The sequence below is a fragment of the Peromyscus eremicus genome, chromosome 19, assembly GCF_949786415.1.
Source record: "Peromyscus eremicus chromosome 19, PerEre_H2_v1, whole genome shotgun sequence".
Taxonomy (NCBI): domain Eukaryota; kingdom Metazoa; phylum Chordata; class Mammalia; order Rodentia; family Cricetidae; genus Peromyscus; species Peromyscus eremicus.
Window position 1 is genome coordinate 44,381,730 of NC_081435.1, and position 23,127 is coordinate 44,404,856.

A 23,127-nucleotide genomic window follows, 5' to 3' on the forward strand; every position below is an offset into this window, starting at 1 on the left:
GTCATGGTATTTTGTCGCAGTAATAGACACCCTAACTGAGACAGTCATGATCATGATTGGTTCTGTTTTGTTTTTGAGACAGGGTCCCTACATAACTCTGGCTGTCCTGGAACTCATTATATAGACCAGGCTGGCCTTGAACTCACAAAGATCCACCTGCCTCTGTCTCTCGAGTGCTAAAATTAAAGGAGTGTGCCACCACACCTGGCTATGAAGTGAGATTATTTCTCTAAGATAATTCAGCCTCCTTTTCTTTTTTAGGCAACTGTACCTGGAACATGAGTGCCCATCTCAAGGACTTGTGCCCACTACCACCTGGCCTCCTCTTCTCACTGAAGTTGCAAGCATCTTGCTCATTGTCATAGCAACAAGGGACAATCTGGCACTACTTTGGTTCTGACTCAAAAAAAAAAAAAATCTGCAAGTGCCCTATGTGATGGTGCAGAGGCAGGCAAATCTCTGAGTTCAAGGGTAGCCTGGTCTACAGAAAGAGTTCAAGACAGCAAGGACTACACAGAGAAACCCTCTCTCAGAAAACCAAACTAACTCTCTGTCTTTCTCTCTCTCTCTCTCTCTCTCTCTCTCTCTCTCTCTCTCTCTCTCTCTCTCTCTCTCTCTCTCTCTGTGGTGTGTGTGTGTGTGTGTGTGTATGTTTGCCTGCATGAGTTCATGTCCACCATATGTGTTCAGGAAACTGTGGAGGCCAGAAGGGGACATCAGATTCCCTGGAACTGGAGTTCAGGTGGTTGTGAGCAACCATGTGGGTGCTGGGAACCCAACTTGGGTTCTCTGGAGTAGTAGTAAGCACTCTGAATCATGGAGCTATCTCTCTAACTCCTTAATCTTTTTTTTTTTTTTTGAAACAGGGTTTCTCTATGTAGCCTTGGCTATCCTGGAACTCGCTCTGTAGACCAGGCTGGCCTCGAACTCACAGAGATCCACCTGCTCTGCCTCCTGTGTGCTGGGATTAAAGGCGTGTGCCACCACCGCCCGGCTTTACTTTGTTTTAAACATTTTTTTTAATTGATTTTTTGGGAATTTGACATTATGCACCTTAATCTCACCCATCTCCCAGTCCCTCTGTATTTACCCCTCCCCCTGGAGGCTCCCCCCCAAAAGAAAACCCAAAAAGAAATAATAAAAATAAATCAAAAACTACAAACTAGAATATTAGCTAAAAAACAAACAAATGTAAAAACAAAAACAAACAAAAAATCCCTTCAATCCTCGGTCTTTCCCACCTCTCCATCACCTCTTCCTTTGTCTCCTCGATCCTCGGTCTTTCCCACCTCTCCATCCCCTCTTCCTTTGTCTCAGTGGCACTGGGAGCTGCTGTGTGTCATGCAGTACATCCCTTTGTCCAACCAGCTTCCCTTGCAAGTGTTCACTGTGTAATTAATGTGTTGTTGGTCAAGGTCAGGGCCTCCAGTTTCTGCTACACCATCAATACTGGATGCTCACCGAAACTTCTTTCCGGTATCCTGCTGCTGCCAGGAGTCATGAGATCCTGTGGCTATGGTTCCACAGGACCAGGCCCTTCCCATGCTCCAACAGATTGGGATAGATGTTGGGGAGTGCCAACTCAAAAAAGCTCTGGATGGATGCCTTGGTGGTGGCTGAGCTGCTCAGTCCGGGCTTATGGAACCACCCCCACCCCACCCCACCTCCATCAGGTAAGGGGCGGAGCCAGCTCTCCCATACTCATGGAGAGGGGAGGTGGCTCTCCCCAGGCCAGTGAGGGGCGGGGCCAGCTTGGCATGGCCCTTGTACTTCAACCCATGGTTCGCATGGGCTCCTGTGCTAACATGGGCAACGGACATCAACACAGACCCCCAGCTGCAGCAGGACCACGGACCTGGACATGGCCAGCAGCAACAGCTTGGGCCCGGATGTCACCATGGGCCTCGGTGATAGCGCAGGACTCAGGTCAGCATGGGCCCAGCAGCAGCGACATCCCCAACATGACCCTAGGTGGCAGCGCAGACCCCAGGCAGTAGCACTACCTTCAGTGGTAACGGGAGCTACAGAAATCAACACAGATCCTGGCTGCGGTAGGGTCACGTACCCAGACATGGCCCCCAGGCACAACTCAGACCCAGACATCACTATGGCCCCGGGCAGCAGCACAGGCCACCCCGATCTGTATGGTCCTGGCAGCAGCATGACCCTTGGGCACCTCAGGTGTCGGCTCAGACCCGGGACATCTGCTCAGCCTTCGGTGGTAACAGGAGCCATAGACATCAATGCAGATGCAGACCCTAGTTGCGGTAGGACCATAGACCCAAACGCTTTGTTTTATTAATCCCTCACAGATATACCCAGCCACTTGGGTTTTAGGGGGTTTTGTTTGTTTTGTTGTTTTTAGATTCTCCAGACAGGGATTCTGTGTAGCCCTGGTTGTCCTGGAACTCACTCTGTAGACTACACTGGCCTCGAACTCACAGAGATCCTCCTGCCTCTGCCTCCTGAGTGTTGGAATTAAAGGACCGCCCGGCTTGTCTGCATGCATGAACATGGATGTAGTCCCATATTGAGACTACAGTCAAAAGGCACTAGAGTCAGACAGTTGTGAGCCACCATTCAGGTGATGGGAATTGAACTCAGGACCTCTGGAAGAGCAGCCAGTGCTCTTAACTGCTGAGCCATCTATCCAGACCCCATAATCATATTTTTGACTTAAAAGAAACCCACAGTTTCAAACATTGTGTTTCTCTTTGGGGCTTATCCCATGGAAGCTCGGGTGATCCGTGTGGCTAACAGAAGTGTGCTGGAAGGTAAGGAAGCTGATAAAAATGGGGCAAACTTCCAGAACGACTTCTAATATCCAGTCAGCTCAACACACCTGCTCAAACACGGCCCTGAACAACAGTGACACCTAGGGGTCAACACCATAACGACAACTGAGACTCTCCGGCTCTCAGCTGCGGGAGGCTGGAATCCAGTTTGCAGAAACTGAAATCATCTCATATGTAGGAATAAATTTAAAAGTTAAGACATTGAGCTGGGCATGGTGGCACTCACTTGTAATCCCAAGAATTGGGGGGGGGGGGTAGAAGCCAGCTTTCACTACAAAGTGTGAGGCCAACCTGGGATACAAAACAAACAAAAAACCCTACAAAAATTTTCAAGGAACCTTAAAAATTGTAATAGATCAAGGTGCATGTATACAGATTTTTTTAAACACAAGTCTTCCTAGTTCTTCCTAATTTATAAGACATCTGCACAGCCGTGTTTAATAATTCACTATCACCATGGCTAAGGATACAATCTAAATGTGCACCAGTTGATGAGGAGATGAAATACAGTACACATACACAGTAGAAAATACCACTCAGCCATTAAGGATGGGTAGAATTCTGTCATCTGCAACAACATGGATGAAACATAAGATTTGGTAAAAATAATCCAAGCACAGAAAAGATCTCACTCCTATGGAATCTAAAAAAGCTAATCTCCTCGAAATTAGGGAGTTGAAGGGTGATTTTAAAAAGCTAAGGAGAGAGCCAGGGCGGTGGTGGCACACACCTTTAATTCCAGCACTCAGGAGGCAGAGGCAGGTGGATCTCTGTGAGTTCGAGGCCAGCCTGGTCTACAAAGCAAGTTCCAGGACTCTGTTACACAGAGAAACCCTGTCTCGAAAAACAAGAAGAAGAAGAAGAAGAAGAAGAAGAAGAAGAAGAAGAAGAAGAAGAAGAAGAAGAAGAAGAAGAAGAAGAAGAAGAAGAAGAAGAAGCACCTAGGGAGAACAGGAAGAGGATGTCTAGAGCAGTGGTTCTCAACCTGTGGGTCATAACCCCTTTGGCAAATCTCTATCTTGAAAAAATATAGTTACGAAGTAGCAATGAAATAATTGTCTGGTTGGGGTCACCACAACATGAGGAACTGTATTAAAGGGCCAAAGCATTAGCAAGGTTGAGAACCACTGCTCTAGAGAGAGCTGAGCTCTTGCCACTGGCTACTAAGTTACAGGTAGAATAAGCTCATATGACTACACACAGCAGGCATGTACTGTGGATTTCACTTATTTTATGAGCACTGATGTTTCATCTGCATATATGTCTGTATGAGGGTGTTGGATTCCCTGAACTGGAGTTAGAGACAGCTGTGAGCTGCCAGGTGGGTGCTGGGAATTGAACCTGGGTCTCTGGAAGAGCAGCCAGTGCTCTTACGCCCTGAGCCATCTCTCCAGTCCTTGTACTATGGATTTCAAGAAGTTAGAAGAAAGGACTTTAATATTTTCTCCATGAAGAAGTGATAAATATGAGATGTTTGCCCTGACTTAAGCATTAAACAAAGCATGCATGTATCAAACAGCGTATGTACAATTAAAAAAAACTTTTTATATGCTAAAATAAATGTAAGAAGCTGGGAATGTGGTACATACCTTTAATCCCAACACTTAGGAAGCAGAAGCAGGAGGATCTCTGAGTTCGAGCCAGCCTGGTCTACAAATCGAGTTCCAGGACTCTGTTACACAGAGAAACCGTCCTGAAAAAACAAAATTAATTAATTAGTTGATTAAATCTAAGAGGTTGGAGAGATGGCTTAGCAGTTAAGAGCACTCACTGTTTCTGCAGAGGACCCGGGTTTTGATTTGACGCACCCACAGGGAAGCTCACAAGCATCCACAACTCCAGTTCCAGGGAACTGAACACCCTCTTCTGATCTCCTTGGACATGAGGCAGGCACACGGTGCACGGACGTAAATGCAAGCGAAACCCTCAGAAAACACAAAACAAATCTAAAAGAATAAAAATGGATCTAAAAACACGGCAGCAACGAGCATCAGGAAAGATGATGGTTGGTTGCTCTGGAGAATTGGGAAACAACAGAGTACAGCGATCGGCCTCTACGATGGCACTCTCACCCTTCCTGAAAGTTTACTTTCTACCCTGATTTTGACCCTGATTAAAAGAAAACAAAAAACAAAAAACCTCTCTTAAACACAAAGCAGAGAAAGGGTCTGGAGAGATGACTCAGTGGTTAAGAGCACGGGCTGTTCTTCCAGAGGACCTGGGTTCAATTCCCAGCACCCACATGACAGCTCACAACTGTCTGTCACTCCACCTTCCAGGGATCCGACATCAACAGACATACATGCAGGCAAAATATCAATGCACATAAAGTAAATAAATCATTTTTTAAAGGAAGCAGAAGGAAGATTTCTGACTTGATTCTCTAAACTTGGTATAATGATATATTAATAGATTTGACTCTATAAAATTAAAGGGGCTGGGAATGTAGCTCTGTAGGGAGATTGCTTGCCACTCAAGGCCTGGGTTCCCATCTCCGTCACTGCATTAAACTGGCATGGTGATGTATACCTCCAATCCCAGCATTGGTGAGCTGGCAGTATGATCAGGAGCTCAAGTCATTGTCAGCTACATAGTGAGGCCAAGGCCAGCCTGGACCCTGCATTTAAGGGTTGGGGGGTGAGGCGGGGATGGAGAGATGGCTCAGCATCTTCCAGAGGATCCAGGTTCATTTTCGGGCACCCACACATCAGCTCTCAACTGTAACTCCAGTCCTGGGGATCCAACACACTCTTCTGGTTGGTCCAGACATACATCCATCAGTCATGTAAAAATATATTGATAGGCAGGGCAGGGAGATGGTTCAGTGGGTAGAGCACTGAACACACAAGCATGAAGGACTGAGTTTGGACCCCCGGCACTCACAGAGACACCTGGTGGGGACCGACCTGCCTGTCATCCCAGCAGCTCATGAGGATTACAGACAGGGGATTCCTGGTTGGCTATGCAGACTAGATGAGTCAGCCTCGGTATGGAAGGTGGCGAATCACACGCGTGTACCTGCAAGTGCTTGTGCACACGCACGCACGCACGCACGCTCACACACACATACACTCACACACACACAAGTAATCTTTATTTTTTTTGTGAGTGCTTCTTTTATTTTTATTAAGAAATTTTCTATTCATTTTACATACCAACCACAGATTCCCCTCTCCCTCCTCCCCCCTCCAGCCTTCCCCCCCAACCCATCCCCCATTCCCACCTCCATCAAGGAGTCTCCCATGGGGAGTCAGCAGAGCCTGGTGCATTCAGTTGAGGCAGGTCCAAGCCACTCCTCCCTGCACCAAGGCTGCACAAGGTGTCCCACCCTAGGCACTGGGCTCCAAAAAGCCAGCTCATGCACCAGGGACGGGTCCCGATCCCACTGCCTGGGGGCCCCCTAAACAGTTTAAGCTAAACAACTGTCTCGCTTATCCAGAGGTCCTAGTCCAGTACCATGGGAGCTCCACAGCTATTGGTCCACAGTTCATGGGTTTCCAATAGTTTGGCTGGTCGTCTCTGCACGTTTTCCCATCATGATCTCGATGTCCCTTGCTCACAGAGTCCCTCCTCTCTCTCATTGAATGGACTCCTGGAACTCGGCCTGGCTGTGGATCTCTGCATCTGCTTCCATCAGTTACTGTATGAAGGCTTTCTGATGACACTTAGGGTATTCACCAATCTGATTACCAGAGTAGGCCAGTTCAGGCACCCTCTTGACTACTCCTAGTAGTCTAAGGTGGGCTCATCCTTGTGGATTCCTGGGAACTTCCCTAGCACCCATACCTCAGTATGAAAGGTGGTGAATCATCACGCATGTACCTGTATGTGCTTGTGTATGCACACTTGCACACACATACACTCACACACATGTAATCTTTATTTCTTAAATGAGTAAAAAAAAAAAAAGTACAGAGGACAACTTAAAAGCCAAAGTTTTAATAAAAACATGACAAAAAATTGAGTCCTTGCGCTAGAAACACATAAAAATTATGGAGTTTCAAAGGAACCTCTGAATCAGTTTTCATCAAGATTCTAGCACCCTATCACCTTTTCTACACACTGTACATAAATGCCATTGTCATGTGTGGCCACATCATCATAGCTCCTTAAATGTTTAACTGAAGTGTAAGGTATCTTAGGTTTTTTATTATTTTTTATTTATTTTTTTATTTTTTAGCAAACTGAGTACTGGTCAGGTGTGATGGTAGATGTCTAATCCCAGCACATGGGAGGCAGAGGCAGGTGGGCCTCTGGGCTCAAGGCCATCCATCCAGTCACAGCACTGATCTTGATTGTATTTTTGATTTGTTTTGTTCATCATAACATGGTCTCTTGTTTCCAAGAATGGCCTAGAACTCATGATCCTCTGTCTCTACCTCTTGAGTGCTGAGAGTCCAGGTGTATACCGCCACACTCATTTACCTGGTGTGGGGACTACATTCCAAGCTCCTGATTCTCCAACTTCATTTCCCTCTTTAATTTTTTCAAAAATACACATTCTCTTGCTTCAAAGAGTCAAGCTGGGCCGTGACACACACCTATAATTCCAGCTCTCAGGACGCCTGGAGGCGGGGGGAGCCTGTCTCAAGAAAATAGTTCCAATGTAGGCAGTAGAAACTGGCTGGCTCACTGCACATATTCTGTGTGTGCTATGAAAAGAGCAATCTGTGTCCTCATGGCCACAGCAATGATTGAGAATCCACCTCCAAATCTTAGTAAGCCATGTTAGTTTCTTACTTCACGTCAATTTTTCCTCAAGAAACCATCTTTTTCCGCCTACCCTCAACTCATGCCAACATCCTCTCGGTAGCTCCATCAGTATCTGGCTTGGCTCATATCCAGTGATGGCAAGATCATGACACTCAATGCTACTCACTGGTAACAACAGAGCAGTGTGAACACACATTTGTAACGGTTTAGTGTGCCACCTGACGCTTCCCCACACAATTTGGGGGAAATCAGTCCCCCAAATTCTTTACTATTGTCCCAGTCTTTCCACAGCATGATGACTCAAGTTCCCCACAAATGTCCTGTTCTTCAAAGGTTCCCACATGGGCTGTTAGACGGGAGTAGGTCCAGTGGTGGCTGCTGTGCAGTACAGAGTGACAGCACCACAGAGCAGGGACACTGGGCCTGTCCACAGCTTCCCAGTGAGCCCTTAGACACTCGGCAGTGACCTTCCCTGAGTGCACTGTGCACACTCAGACTGAGAAGAAACTCATGAGCAGCTGCACAAGACTGTGGCTCTGGCATACGGTCTGAGGTCACTCAAGGCATCCAGATGTGCTTTCATGAGCGACTTGAGTCCCAGAGTTCCCAGCAGGTGACAAGTTCCGGGACAAGAACAAAGGTCTATCTATCCTGACACATTTCTTTCTGTTAGACACAGTCATGAGCAGGAGTCATAAGCGGGTGAACACCCTTTGTCATTCAGCATTTTTTGTTGTTGTTGTTGTAGTGCTGGGAATTGAACCCAGGACTTTACACATGGTAGACAACCATTCAGAAGTGAGCTAAATCCCTCACCTCACCCAACAATGACCCACTGTCATTTGAAACACTGCAAATCATAGACATGAAACTGTGCTGTGGTCCCTAGCACGTGAGGGGTACCTCTCCCCTTCAATCCCTGCCAGAGGAGGGGACCATGAGTATTCACTGCTCAGAAGACAGCCTTCCTCTTTCTACTGCAAAGACTCTTCCGCTTGTCTATTCTGTTTCCCACATCCCCAACCGCCTATGATGGCATGTACTTAACTAAGAAACAATTAACTGTAATAGAAAAAGGTAATCAGTGACACAAATTCACCAAACCCATATTTTGCTAAATGTAACTAGGTTGAAAATATTTAATTTGAATTTTTGAAAAATGAGTATCTTGATTTAGTAAGGTTTTGGGGATCACTGGAGATTAGCCACTATTGTACTCAGAACGATCAGGGCAAATCAACGTTTTCTTGGGCTTCTTCAGAGCAGCCGCGGGAATGGCTAAGTTATGCCAAACTGAAGCATCATCACTCAAACTTGATGCCTTGAGCCAGAGGAAGGTCCCTGCTGTAGTTGATGGTACTGGGGAGAAGAGAGTTAAATGAATGACAGTGTACGCATAATATAGAACACTTTTACAACATAAAGACGTAGGTCTGTTTATATTAACAACTTACAAGTTGGTTAAAAAAAATTAGTATACAAAACAATGTCAGTGTGATTCCTTACAAAAGAAAAAAAGAAACACGAAAGACTGGGAGACGCACATCACCTGTTACCCATAGTGCTTCCTTTGATCATAATGTAAGAACATGGGCAATTTAACTTTCTTTCTCAATAACTTGTATTGCATTATAGGGGGAAATGCAAATATTCCCATATTAGTAGGAATGTAGTCATTTTTAAAGTTTTTTACTTTGTTTTTGTTTGTTTTTTTCCTTTTCCCAAACTAGGATTTTCTCCTAAGAGACAAAGCATCCTAAGTCAATGGGCTCTGAAAAACCAGAACAAAGTATTTCCCTATGTAGTTCTGAGGGCACAGGAAAAGATAGAGGTCACAAGGAAATGCCATGGAAGAGAAGCCAGCATCCAGCATGGCAGGTGGCAGAGCTAGAGATGTGAGGGCACCAGCTGAGGCCTCAGGAGCCTCACCCAGAACTCTTTCCAACTGAGCACAGCAATGACCGGGCATCCTAAGTGACCGTACACACATACTAGCTACTTCCACCCAAGTAGGCCAGAGAACACAATAAAGATAAAACAAGTCCCAGGCAGCATCTCCAGAAGCCACCATGTATGTTCAGGCAAATGCCCTAACCAACTTGGCCTCCGGAGTCCTGCTCATACTTCCAAGCCGGTCCCTAAGCTTGCAGGCCAGACCCCCATGCTCCTCTCTCCTTCACTATACAAGAAAACTCCATCATGGAAGAAATGGAAAGGATGGTTCCTTCCACCTCCTCAGGCTGAGTGACCCAGTGTTCTGATCCTCCCTACCTAACCTCTGGGGTAGAATCCAACAAGGAAATTTTATAGTCAGTTGCTAGGCTAGACAAGGAGGCTAGAAGGGACGATTAAAGATGAGTATCTTTCACTGCAATTGTGTGGGAGTCACTTTTTTAGACCTTTTTCTGATTTGGGAATATCTGCATATCCAGGAGACACCCTGGGGATGGGACAAGTCTCGACCTGAAGTCCACTCCTGTTTCATGTTCCTCTGTACACATTACCTGAAGGCAATTTTTTACATTCCTAGTATACCTCCACATGACTGCCACTCATCATGTGACCAGCTAGGGAAAATTTCACGTGTCATGCAATGCAGAATTTTTCAGATTTGGGAGCATTTGGGATCAGCGGTACTTAACCTGTAGTGCAGCACGCAGCTACAGAGTCTGGAAAAGTCAAACCCAGAGCAACTGAGCACAGAGAAAACTGGAAGACAGAAGGGCAAGAGCCCACTCCCGAAGACTTCAAGAGCAACCCTCCTCCCCGGAGCCTTCCCTTACCACGTAGACCTCCGCATGTACTGCTTCCAGGCATCACTGCCAGACTCTCTGCCTCCGCCAGTGTGCTTCTCTCCGCCTACGGAAATGAAAAATCATCTCACACGTCTCCTGTGGCCCTCAGAGGACGCCAGAGCTGCCGGATTACTAATACTGTATTCGGTAGGGTAGTACACACCTATAATCCCAACCCTCAGAGACTGAGGCAGGAAGACTATGAGTTCAAGACCAGCCTGGGGTAAATAAGACATATGAAGTGCCTCCCTCCCCAGAAAAAGAAAAGCAGAAAGAAGTGGAGGAGAAGGAAGAGGTGTGGGGGGGGGCAGCTGGAGAGATAGCTCAGTGGTGAAGAGCACTGTCTACTCTTGTGTCGGACCCAGGTTCAGTTCCCAGCACCCACGTGGCAGCTCACAACCATCTGTAACTCCAGTTCTAGGGTATTTGGCACCCTCTTTTTGGCCCCTGCAGGCACAGGCATGTAAGTGGTACTCATATATACATGAAGACAAACACTCATAAATCTTAAAATTTTTTTAAATTAAAAAAAATAAAAAAGGAAGAAGGAAATCAACACAGAGACCCAGAGCTGAACAATGTGTAGAGAGTGGGAGATTTTGGAGTACTCAGCCTTAAAAGGGGCATCATCAGACCCCTTCCCTTAAGGCCCAGGGAAATATGTGGAAGAGGAAGCAGAAAGATTGTAAGAGCCGGAGGTGCTGGGTGATCTCAAGCAAAGTGTCTTCCAAAAAACAGAACTGCCGGGTGGCGGTGGCGCACGCCTTTAATCCCAGCACTCAGGAGGCAGAGCCAGGCGGATCTCTGTGAGTTCGAGGCCAGCATGGTCTACAGAGTGAGATCCAGGAAAGGCACCAAAACTACACAGAGAAACCATGTCTCAGAAAACCAAACCAAACCAAACAAAACCTCTCCAAACACACAGAAGGGATGCACATATGAACACAGAGACTGGGACAACACACACAAAACCTCCACAGGTTCAAGGCCGATGGGATCCCAGCACCAAAAGGGAGAAATGAAGACTGGGCCCACCCCTGACCAAGCAACTCTTTGCCCTTTCCAACGGCAAAGGGAAAGTCAGTTTTCCTCAACGGCATGTCAATGTGCACATCAACCACGCTCCACATCAGGCCCCATGCTCAGGAGTAGGTAGCCAGGACAAAGTGAACTCCACGGGGTTTTTCTGGAATTTTTATTTAGTTTTGGCCTTTTTTTTTTTTTGTCCTATTGGTCTTTTGCTTGTTTGATTTTCATGTATATATGTTTCACGAGAAAAAGAGAGAGAACAAGGTTGGGTGAGAAGGAAGGTGAGGAGGTTCTGGGTGGCCACTTATTTTTACTATACTTTGTGTTTTATTTATTTATTTTATTTATTTTTTGTTATTTTTCTTTTTTCAGACTGGGTCTTTCTGGCCTGGTACACAGTCCAGGCTGGCCTCAAATTCATGGCAAATCCTACTGCCTCAGCCTACAGAGCGCTGGGATTACAAGCATGTGCTACCACACTCAGCCATTTTGGCTAAATTGTTTTTCATTTTTCTATTACATTGATTTATTTTGTGTATGTGTGTTCATGAGTGTTCATGGCACAGTGTGAGTGTAAGGACCAGAGGACAACCTCCAGGGTCAGTTCCTTCCTTCTACCATGTGGGAGTTGGATCCACATTCTCAGGCCTGATGGCAAACACCCTTACCCACTAAACCATCTTGCTGGCCCCACTATGAATAAGTTTTAACAGTTACGCTTAATAGATGCAAAAAATAACCTCTACCACTAAACTCATAGCGCCCAGGAAAAAATAATGACTTAGTATTTCATCTAGTGAAAGATAATATGAAGAAGGAGCAGATAAAGTCCTGAATGAATGCATACTGTTGACATGAGCACAGCCATTCCAAGGACCAGAATACCTCAGAGCCATGAGAATGGCAAGGCCTTCCCTAGGCATAAGCATGGGTGCCCACCAACAGTTGACCTTTAGCTAAAGTCTGTGTGTGCAGAACATTCAAGTGCAACTCCTTCATCCTGAGGACTGTAGCCTGGAACTGTTCCCCACAGGGCTTCCTGTGGACATTAGCTAACCTCCTCCTGTTCACACTATATATAATAAATGCACTGGGTTCCCAGGTTGCTGCTCATGTGTCTCCATCAGACCTCAGAGCTTGTCTGTATGTGTGTCTGTCATCTTTATTTCTCAACTCCCAGGTCAATTTCTAAGTCCACTTTACATGTGTATTTGCAAATGTTTTGTATTTTAAGTTTCCTGGCTTTGAAGTAGAAGGTTTTAACTTTTCTTGGTCTGGGAACTTCTGCCTAGAAAAAACACTGAATTTCAAGTTATCTTGAGCTAAAACCCCTGCTCCCACATAAAGCAGAAGATGAGGACCCTGGTAAGAATTTGAGTTGGAGCACAGACTCTTTCAGGCATGCTAGATCACAGGTTATGACAGAATATAAATTGTATTTCCATTTCTTGTTTGGTTTGTTTTGGTTTTTTGGTGTTTTGAGACAGGGTTCCTCTGTGTAGCCCTGGCTATCCTAGAATCCACTCTGCAGACCAGGCTGATCTCAAATTCAGGAGATTCACCTCCCTCTGATTCCCAAGTGCTTTGCTGGGATTAAAGGTTGCCGCTATGGCTCAGCTTGTGTTTCCGTTTCTTGACAAACTTCTAAAGGTAAACACTGCTGTTCCTTTGCTGCTCCATGTGGAGAGGGGTAATGAGGGCAGAGGCTCAGCTCAGTGACAGTGCTGGCCTAGCACTCACGACAGCCTCAGGACAGCCTCGGTTCGGTCCCCAGTACCAAAATAAACGCATCTTTAAAAAGGAAAAACAAGTCTCTACATACCAAAGGCACCGCCAATCTCAGCCCCGCTGGTAGGAATATTGACGTTCACAATGCCACAGTCGGAACCTTTGGGTCTGTGTGTGTGAGGAGAGGGACAGTGAGAACACAAAGGAAATCAAACAAAAGAGAACAAAGCCCGCACATTCAGGCTCTCACCGTGAACACAATCACTCACCACTCAAACTTACATAAACGCTCAAAACAGACAAAGCCGTTCATACCCAAGCCAGCGGAAGATTCGGCCCAAATCCTTGGTAAAAATACTACTCGAAAGTCCCTGCTTCACCTCGTTATTCCAAGCAAAAACCTCTTGTTCATTCTAAAAGGGCAAGACCAGAAGCTGTTAGTGTTACTGCTGTTACTGTGCTCGGGTCAAAGCTCATTTCATGAAACAGTTTTAGTGCACAAAATAAAACCAAGAGTGAATGCTTTGCCATATCTGTTTTCTTTCATGGTTTGGATCTTTTCTTTCTTTACCTTGAATTTGAAGATATAGAGAATTGGGGCAAAAGTCTCCGTGTGTACAATCGGTGCGTCATGGGCAAGGCCGGTCACAATGGTGGGTTCTACGTAATTGCCAGGGTGATCCATGACCTTAAGTAGAAAGATGAAATAAAGAATGGATGGAGTTCCTTTTCCATGACTCGGGGTCAGAGGATATCATCCCTGCCTACGTTTATGAGGAGAAAAACAAAACAGCATTTACAGGTAAACTATTTCTCCAAAGCAGCATCCTGTTTGGAATGAAAATGGCCTCCTGCTCCTATTTGTCAGAGAGAAAACAGAAAAGGGAGTTCGGAGAGGAAAACCATGCTGTGTGCCACAATAAAGTTACGTGGTGGGGCAGATTGCTGGAATGCTATTTTTAAGTTAATTTTAAAATAGGCAATCTGCACCCATTGTGTACTGATTTAATAGTGTTCACCCAAATTCATACACTGAATGTGAACAACACTCAGAGTGATAGCATCTGGACATAGGACCCGCAAGGAGGCCACAGTGGAACAACCCAGAGGGACTTCACCAGAAACCAACTCCATCGGCACTCTGCTACTGGTCTTCAGTGTCCAATGTTTCCAAACCAGTTTCTGATACTTTGTTATGCAAGCCCCAGGGAATTCATTCGCATTACTAAACACCGAAAATGTGCATTTGTAACCAATTTCCCCAGAACCTCTCCACTTAGTGGATAACTGTCTTTTCTCCTGAAGCTCTCTAGCCCTCAAAGCTCCGCATCAACCGTGCACTCTAAATGGCTCACATGCAACTCTATCTGTTCCTCCATGGGCAGACTGAACCATGAACTTAAGTCTCACATAAGGGTGGACTCCACTTCTGTAACGATTAGGTTAAATTCTGTACAGAAAGCTCAATATAAGAAAAAACGTGCGGAAATATACACCCACATGGTGTCCAGCTGGATGTGAGTGTCTCCACTCTAGGGAATCTGCTTTCAGACTACCTCGCAAGAACTGAGTCTCCATGAACTTTAAATTAAATGAAACTAAGCAGGCTATAAATGAGGTGTATACCTTTTGCACAAATTAAGACAACAAATCCATGAAGCAAAGGCCTTGGCTACCCATTGAAAGAACTGAAAATGTAGTTCTCAGTGGGTGTGATGACACCTGCCTTTAATCCCAGCACCCCAGAGAGGTACAGGCAGGCAAATCTGAGTTCCAGGCCACCAGAGTTATGTAAGACAGCGTCTCAAACGACAACAAAAATGTAGTTCTCCAGTGTTGACAATAACAGTATGTGTTTTTGTGATTTCTTTCCTTAATTATCTCAACCAGTAAACATAAATTCTAACTACCCTGCATATAGTCTTGGGCTATAGCACACCCAGATCCCTTCTACACAAAGTCCTAGGACCTAACTCCAAGACAACTATGACTGAGTTTCTTTTGTGTCTCATGCCTGTTCTATCATCATTCATTCCTCAAAACCTCTTTCTCCCTTCTGATGGGGCTGGGGAGAAGAAAAGCATCCATCTGGGACCCTTTACCGGTTCTTCTCAGCAATCTGTGTGTGTTCAAGGGAAAGAAACGAGGCCGTCACTACCCACCCACAACTCTCATTACCTTGCCCCCGTAGACCACTGTGCCTCCTTGTTTCTTTGCTTCTTCCACAGCTCTAACAAACATGTTCACCGCCTGTTTGGTATGGAGTGGTCCATAGAGAATATTCGCTGGGGAGAGAAAAGGGATGCTCTTCATTTTGCCCTCAATAGCTTCATTTTATTATGTAAGTGGCTTTCCAAATTAACAAGCTAAGCCCTCCTCCCTATATCCTCAGCTAACAGCAGGAATCAGCAACTTTTTCTGAGAAGGATTAGATGCCTAATATCTTATGCTTTGTATCTAGTATGTAGCTTCCAACACAATTACCCAACTCTGAGAGCTGCCACCCACGATATGCAAATGAGTAGGGGTGGCAGTGAGGCAGACATAAACAGACAGTAAACCAAAGAGCTAAGAAAGTGATGCCCTAAAAACACAGGCGTGGCATGTTCACGACAGGGTGCCCACTCTGGAAGACCATTATAATCTCTGTGGCTATGCATGCAGTTCACGGGGTAGACTAACCAGTTGCCAGAAACTAGAGCATTGAAGTAACCACAGTGGGGTTTACGCCACTGCAAGGATGTAGTTGAAGTAACCACAGGGAGGGTTAGGCCCCTGCAAGGATGTATCAGTCGGCCATGCAAAGACCTCACAAAGATTGTTTCTAGCAGAGAAAATAGCAGTGAAGAGCCAGGAATGCTTGAAAACACCGGAAAGTCGGACAAATGCAGCCCAGGCCAAGTGGACACAGGTCTAGTGGACACTAAGCAAGGCGGGAAGCAGGTGCAGCATCATAAAAGCCCGGGAGTCAGCCACAGAGGGAACCTTGATTTTAGTCTGAGCACAGTGAGATCCACTGGACTGTCCCAAGCAGAAGGGTGAATTATGGTTCTCTGGAGAGATGGCTCAGTAGTTGAGAGCACTGGCTGCTCTTGCAAAGGACCTGGGTTCAATTTCCAGCACCCACAGGGTGACTCACAACCATCCAGTTTTAGGAGACCCAATGCTCTCTTCTGACCTCTGTGGCACCAGGTACACATATATACACATAGGCAAAACATTATACAAGTAAAATAAATAAATCTAACTTGAAAACAAAACAAAAGACTGGTTGCTCTGGGAGGCAGCAATGGAAGCAGGCAGGTCTGGGGACTCGTACACTTTCCCTGCAGATGTGGTGACTTGGAAAGGATAATAGCAGTAAAAAGAAAAATAACTCAACCATCATCCCATCCAACCATCACCCCATCCAACCAGGACCTCAACTCTTACACATGTCAAGTACGAGAACCTAACCTAGGAAGATGTCATCGAATGTCCCTCAGACCTCTCAGAAAAGGGTATCCCACCACCACCTCCAAATCAGAAGGTCAGAAATACAGGTAACACCAGCTGTCAAAAGGTAGTAACTTTTAATAAAAGAACCAGCTACTCACGGTCCCAGGGGTTCCCAACACGGATCTGTGAGTAGGCACCTTTCAGTCTTTGTACAACTTCCTCATGGATGCTTTCATGCAAAAACTATGTAAAGAACAAGCATTCAGGGGAACAGCAAAATGAATATACAAGTCTTGAGACAGTAAGTTCTTAACAGTACTGATTAGTAACTACCGAAATACTATAATCTCTGAAAACAAACTAAAACCATGCTCTTAATCATATTATTTCCTGTTTTTAATATTAACGACATGAAAATAAATCATCTCTTGTAGGTGGATGTTGAAATAAAACCATACAGCAAAGCTGGGATGCAGGTTATTGGTCATATGCTGATTTCAGCATTCAGGAAATCCTGGTTTTGATCCCCAGCACCATATGTCAGGTGTGGTGCATCACATGCCTATAAGCCCGGTATTAGAAAGATAGAAGCAGGAGGGTCAGAAAGAAGTTCAAGGCTATCCTCAGCTACACAGTAAGCTTGAGGCCAGCCTGGGATACATGAGACCCTGTCTCAAACAAAAAAAAGCACCCCAAAAAGCAACCAAACAAAACACTATAAACCATGTCTGTATCAAGTTTCTAAGAACCTGACCTGCTAAGCTACAAAACTCCATTGTTCCTGTTTTTATACTACAGAATTCATCTATTAATTGACGTGGGTGTATCTGTCCCACACTATAGCTGTGAGTCAGGTAAACATAGGAGTCAGCATAGCCGAGTCACCAGAAGCACTGAGCCTCAGGTTTTGAAGGTCTCCAGCCAGCATCAGACTAGGACATCCATATGTTTTGTGCTCTATTCCTAGCGGCAGAGGAGGACTTACCCAACTGCCCAGTCTCCCGTTCTCTGTTAGTCTCCATGTAGCAAATGAACCGTTATTCTGGGAACTAGTCATGGAAAGGCTGCTAAGTGGCTGTAATTTTTTTTCATATGAATCGCTGTCACCATGGAAGTCAATCTATTTAACACTAACTACAGAGCATAGCTACATATATTTGCTCCAAGATTAAAAAGTGAGTCAAGTAAAGAAATGGCTAGCTTTTACACAATTTTGCATTTTACCGTGTAATTATTTATTTTTGAGACAAGGTTTCATTATGTAGCCCAAGCTAGCCTCAAACTTATGATCTTCTTGCCTAAGCCTTCCCAGTGCTGGGATTACAGGAATGACCCACCACATCTTCTTCCAAAGGGTATCATTACTTCTAATAATCCTTGTTTCTTTCTTGGCTTGAATGTGTTTCATGTAATTTAACGTATATGTGAGCAAGTTAAATTAGAAGTTTATCATATCTGAGATTTTTTAAATTCAGGAAACAATATAAAATGTATAAGAAAGGTCAAGACTGTTGTAAAGATGTGTTGCATTTGTTTTCTTATGTAAAGATGTGTTGCATTTGTTTTCTTATGTAAAGATGTGTTGCATTTGTTTACTTATGTAAAGATGTGTTGCTGTTTCACTTTGCCTGCCTAAGGCACCTGATTGGTCTAATAAAAAGCTGACTGGCCAATAGTGAGGGAAGGGGTATAGGTGAACTTCCAGACAGGGAGAGTAAGTAGGAGGAGGAATTTAGTCTCGAAAAAGAAAGAAAGAGACACCAGGGACCAGCCAGCCAGACTCAGAGGAAGCAGGAAAGTAGGGCAGACAGAGTGAAAGAAAGGTAAAAATCCTCGAGGCAAAACAGATGAACAGACACAGGTTAAGTTAAGTTAAAAGAGCTAGTGGGACAAGCCTAAGATAAGGCCGAGCATTCATAATTAGTAAGTCTCTGTGTCTTTATTTGGGAGCTGGTTGGCAGCCCAAAGAAAATGCCAACTATAGACTGTATTATCAGAGCTGGAGAGATAGATCAGAGGTTAAGAGTACTAGCTGCTCTTCTAGAGGACATAGGTTCAGTTCCTAGCACCCAGTTGGCAACTCACAACTGTCTGTAACTCCAGTCCCAGGGATCTAACACCCTATTTTTGCCTCTGTAGGTACCGATCATACATGAGGTGCATGGATATACATACAGACAAAATATCCATACACATAAAAATAAATTATTTTTTTAAAGATCATATTGTCACTTCTTCATCTTGGTCTGATTTAGAAATCAGTCTCACATAACATCTGTTCATAATAACTGTGAATGAGGGAAAATAACACAAAGTCAGTCCCTCTATAATTCCGCGGCAGCTTTTTAATGTAAATGCAGCCACATTTTGTCCCTAAAACTTATTTAGTTCTAGTCTTTCACTATAGTGAGAGCCACAAAATAAATAAATAAGGATGTATTTCTAAATTGAAATCCAACTCAATCTAGTTTATAAATTAAACTACCTACACCCCCACACTGAACACACTGAGGCTAGACAACATCCTTATACAGGGAGGGTGTGTGTGTGTGTGTTGAAAACAACACCCAAGCTAAACTCAAACTCCTGGGCTCAAAGGACTCTCAGCCCTCAACCTCCCAGGTCCTAGGGCTGCAGGTGCACAGCTCAAACATATACTAAGGAAAGAATGGACATGGCAGTCATTTGCTTTTCAATAAGCCATATCACATTAGGTGAGGCCCAAACTTAAAATACTTGAAATGTTTATGCAAAAGCAAAGCTACTGTTTAGCTAACAGTTTTAGAACTTAACTTGTCTGATCCCCTGGAAGACACTGGACGTTAGCCATGGAGTGTAACTCAAAATTGGTATCACCTCTGCGTCCAGCTTCTCTCAATGGGTTGTGAGCCCACTGAAGCTTAGGGTGGGTTAGCATCTGCCATCATCACAGGAGTGGAGGAGGACCACACATCTGACACTCATGTTTAGGGAATATATTCTTCTAGCGACACTTCGATGACTCCTACTCGACAGAATCCATTAAACTGGGGTGTTCAAAAAGCAGGAGAGATGCTTAGCAGTGAAAGAGTTCTTGCTGCTCTTCCAGAAGTTTGGTTCCCAGGACCCACACTGGGCAGTTCACAGCCACCTGGAACTCCAGCTCTAGGAGACCTGATGCCCCCTTTGGCCCTCTGAGGGCACCTGCACACAACACACAGAGCACACACAGACACATTCACAGAAAGAAAAAGGACAATCTCAAGCATTAATGTGGACACACTCACCAGTCGCCTCACACTGGTACACCTTTGGCCAGCTGTTCCCACGGCAGCAAACAGAGCGGATGGAAGAACCAAGCTGAGGTCCGCGTCCTCAAAAGCTTAAAGAAACACAAGTGTGTGCCATCAGTGAGCAGCAGGCAGACAGGGCACTTGTTAAGCAGTATAAAACAATGCCTTTAGAAAATACAGTATCATCAAAATAATCATTGCAAAACAGACAATTCATAGTACGGAGACACACGTCCAAGGGGGAGGTGTGCTCTTCTTCTAGGGAAGCGTATATGATGATAGACAGAGCAATGGAATCTACTATGACCTTTACCCAATGCACAGGTAAACTGAGGCTCGGCTGGATCACGTCACCTCTCATCTGAAAACCCATGCTCTGCCACCATCAGGGTGCTTGCTTGTCCCAGGCCACTCCCCACTGCCACAAAGCTTCCTGCTGTCCCCTGCTTTAGGGCACAATCAGAGCCTGTTCCAGCTTCCCCTGGAGACGGCCAGGTAAAGTCTCATCATTCCCTTTTCTCCATTCCTCTTCCTCTGCCCCCAGGAGAAGAAAAGTGCAGTCCTTCCAAGGCTAACCTTTACGGAGCTAATTTATTACTTACAATCCCTGCTTCCTTGTGCTTTCTGGAATCTGACAGCCACCGTCCCCTCCTCTGCTGTCACTGTTACCCTTCCAACCTGAGCATCCTTGGATCAGGAGGATGGAAGGAAGGCATTTCACACACACAGGCTAGACTTCCTATCCATCTCACCACTCCTTAATTCCACTATTTTAATTTTTCCCCAGTTCTGGGAACCAAATCCGGGGTCTTGTACATGTGAGGTTGTGTACTAGCTGTGTCCTTGACATCAGATCTCAGAGCACATCACAGTGCTTCACATCCTTCCTCCCATCCATTCAGACAGAGGCATAATTACCCTGTGCTACACACGAGCAGCTGGGGATTAGCTCAGCAGTGTGGTAAGAGCATGTCCTGCTCCTGAAGATGACCAAATTTGGTTCCCAACTCCCATGACAGGTAGCACACAACCACCTGTAACTCCAGCTCCAGGGAAACTGATAGCTCTTCTGGCTCCTCAGGTACCTGCACTCACCCTCACAAATACAAACACACACACACACACACTCACACACACACTTAAAAGCAAAAATAAAATCTTAAAAAACAAAAAAAATGAAAGTGTTCCTTCCTAACATGAAAGCCACCAATACTCCATTTGTGTGTCTGAAACCTAAAGAAATCAGCAAGTCACCTAGGAAACAATTGATTATTCTAGAAAAGCACATAGCCCATTTCTAGAAAACAAGAGAAGGAAAAGCATGAAGTAATGCTATGTTAGAGACAACAGAAGTCTCATGCCCACATTCAAGACCCCAGGTAACATTTTCCCAGCATTATCTTGTCTCATGCCCACATTCAAGACCCCAGGTAACATTTTCCCAACATTATCCTGTTTCTTCTTAGCTCCCTCTTCCTTTAAGCCAAGTTCATGTCCTGACTCCTAATTCCTCAAGATGGGGACCGAGCCCCAAGCACACAGATCATGGAAAGGATGATTCCCCACGCAAGTTCTATATATTCAAGGTGACTGCAGACAACAGACTGAACAGGAAGCAAAGTGAAATGGGGCAGCCTTACCAATAATGGCATTGTTTCCTCCAAGCTCTAACAAGCTTTTCCCTTTAAGAGAAAACAGACACAGTTATTTCCCATTTCAGTACTCAGTGCTCACCGCCTCACATCCGAGCCCCCCACCACCACCACACCCCCGGTATCTTTCCATTTATTTTCTCATCAGTGAAGCAGCTTGCCAATGGTATTAATTACTGACCATTACAATACTGTACCACAGTTACATACAACAACGTGTTCTTGGGAAACACACTGAAAAAGGCTATGCATTAAATGCACACACTGCATGCGTGTGAACCCATGCATGTGCATGCTTCTAGAGAGTAAATGACAAAGCATTATGCATATAGCTGCTGCTGCTGCTGCTGCTGTCTGCTCTGGTCAGAGAAGCTTCCTTCAGCAGTGACTGGAGAGACTCATAACTGGTCAAAGTACTGAGAATTAATGACAGCTGAATGTCTACCATGAATGGGTGGGACATCTCTAGCATGCCCTTCAAAGTAGTGGGGAACAGTGACTTCCAGGCAGAATGTGACTATGGCAATCAACTTAAAGTAGCTGTGTGATCACCCAAATAAGATGGGGCCCATCAACACCCTGTCATGGAAAAAGAAGAATCCATGGGGCCCCACAGCTCCCTGGGGAGTTATATATAGTTAATGGTTGATGGGTGAGAGAGAGAGAGATTTTCTTCAGTGGTGTAGCAACTGGTAAGGCGCCTGTGAGCCCATAAACAAACTTACCTTAAATTTTTTAAGGAGCCCTAATGAAATTCACTAGGAGCTGAATGGTTGGCTCAGCAAATAAAGGTGCCTGCAGCCAAGCCTGAGTTCAATCCCCAAGACCTACATGATTAGAGAAGTGACTCCTGCAAACTGTCCTTTTACCTGTGCGCGTGTAACACACACACACACACACACACACACACACACACACACACGACATGAACGAAAACAGAAGGTGGCTAGTTAGGCGGCGAAAGAAGCAGATGTGGGAGGGGAACAAAAGATAATGGGGTAGATAGTCCCCAGAAGTGGGAAAATGAAATCAATGCATGTTATTCTATTGTGACAACGCATCCAATTTTGTTTATTAATCATTCAGTGTTGAATGTATTAGTTGTTTGTCATCAGTGTTATTCATTATCTACTTAGGTCACTGCCCAGGTGTATGACCTGCAGGACTTCTGACATATAATGCCAATTCACTCACATTCCAGAGGAGTCATACAGAACTCTCTGAATGCCTGGCTCACCTCACTCTCCCCTGCATAAAGACTCTCTGAATGACTGCCTCATCCCACTCTCCCCTGCATAAAGACTCTCTGAATTCCTGGCTCACCTCACTCTCCCCTGCATAAAGACTCTCTGAATGACTGGCTCACCTCACTCTCCCCTGCATAAAGACTCTCTGAATGACTGGCTCATCTCACTCTCCCCTGCATAAAGACTCTGAATGACTGCCTCATCTCACTCTCCCCTGCATAAAGACTCTCTGAATGCCTGGCTCATCTCACTCTCCCCTGCATAGAGCCTAGAGGTCTAACTCAATTTTATAGACATGTGTTTTGTTCTACTCTTTTGAAAATATATTTCCTTTAAAGAAATTTATTTGAAGTAGCAGGGGCATGATACAGGAGAGTACATTGTCACCCCCATGGCTCTGAAACAGTTAAGCATCCAGTGAATATTAAGTATGAAAGATATGGCTGCTATTGGCAAAG

General features: G+C 45.1%; 1 protein-coding gene across 1 annotated transcript in view; it reads right to left on the reverse strand.

The window, feature by feature from the left end:
* Positions 1-6,718: 6,718 nt before the first annotated feature.
* Positions 6,719-23,127, reverse strand: part of Aldh7a1 (aldehyde dehydrogenase 7 family member A1) — a 42,087-nt gene continuing 25,678 nt past the window's right edge. The window contains exons 10-18 of the mRNA XM_059246355.1: positions 21,411-21,452; positions 19,765-19,859; positions 16,657-16,741; positions 15,239-15,345; positions 13,632-13,748; positions 13,376-13,473; positions 13,155-13,228; positions 10,292-10,367; positions 6,719-8,867 (exon numbers count right to left, since the gene is read on the reverse strand). Coding sequence (XP_059102338.1) covers positions 8,813-8,867; positions 10,292-10,367; positions 13,155-13,228; positions 13,376-13,473; positions 13,632-13,748; positions 15,239-15,345; positions 16,657-16,741; positions 19,765-19,859; positions 21,411-21,452 — 749 coding nt within the window. The 3' untranslated portion in view covers positions 6,719-8,812. The remainder of the gene's footprint in view (positions 8,868-10,291; positions 10,368-13,154; positions 13,229-13,375; positions 13,474-13,631; positions 13,749-15,238; positions 15,346-16,656; positions 16,742-19,764; positions 19,860-21,410; positions 21,453-23,127) is intronic.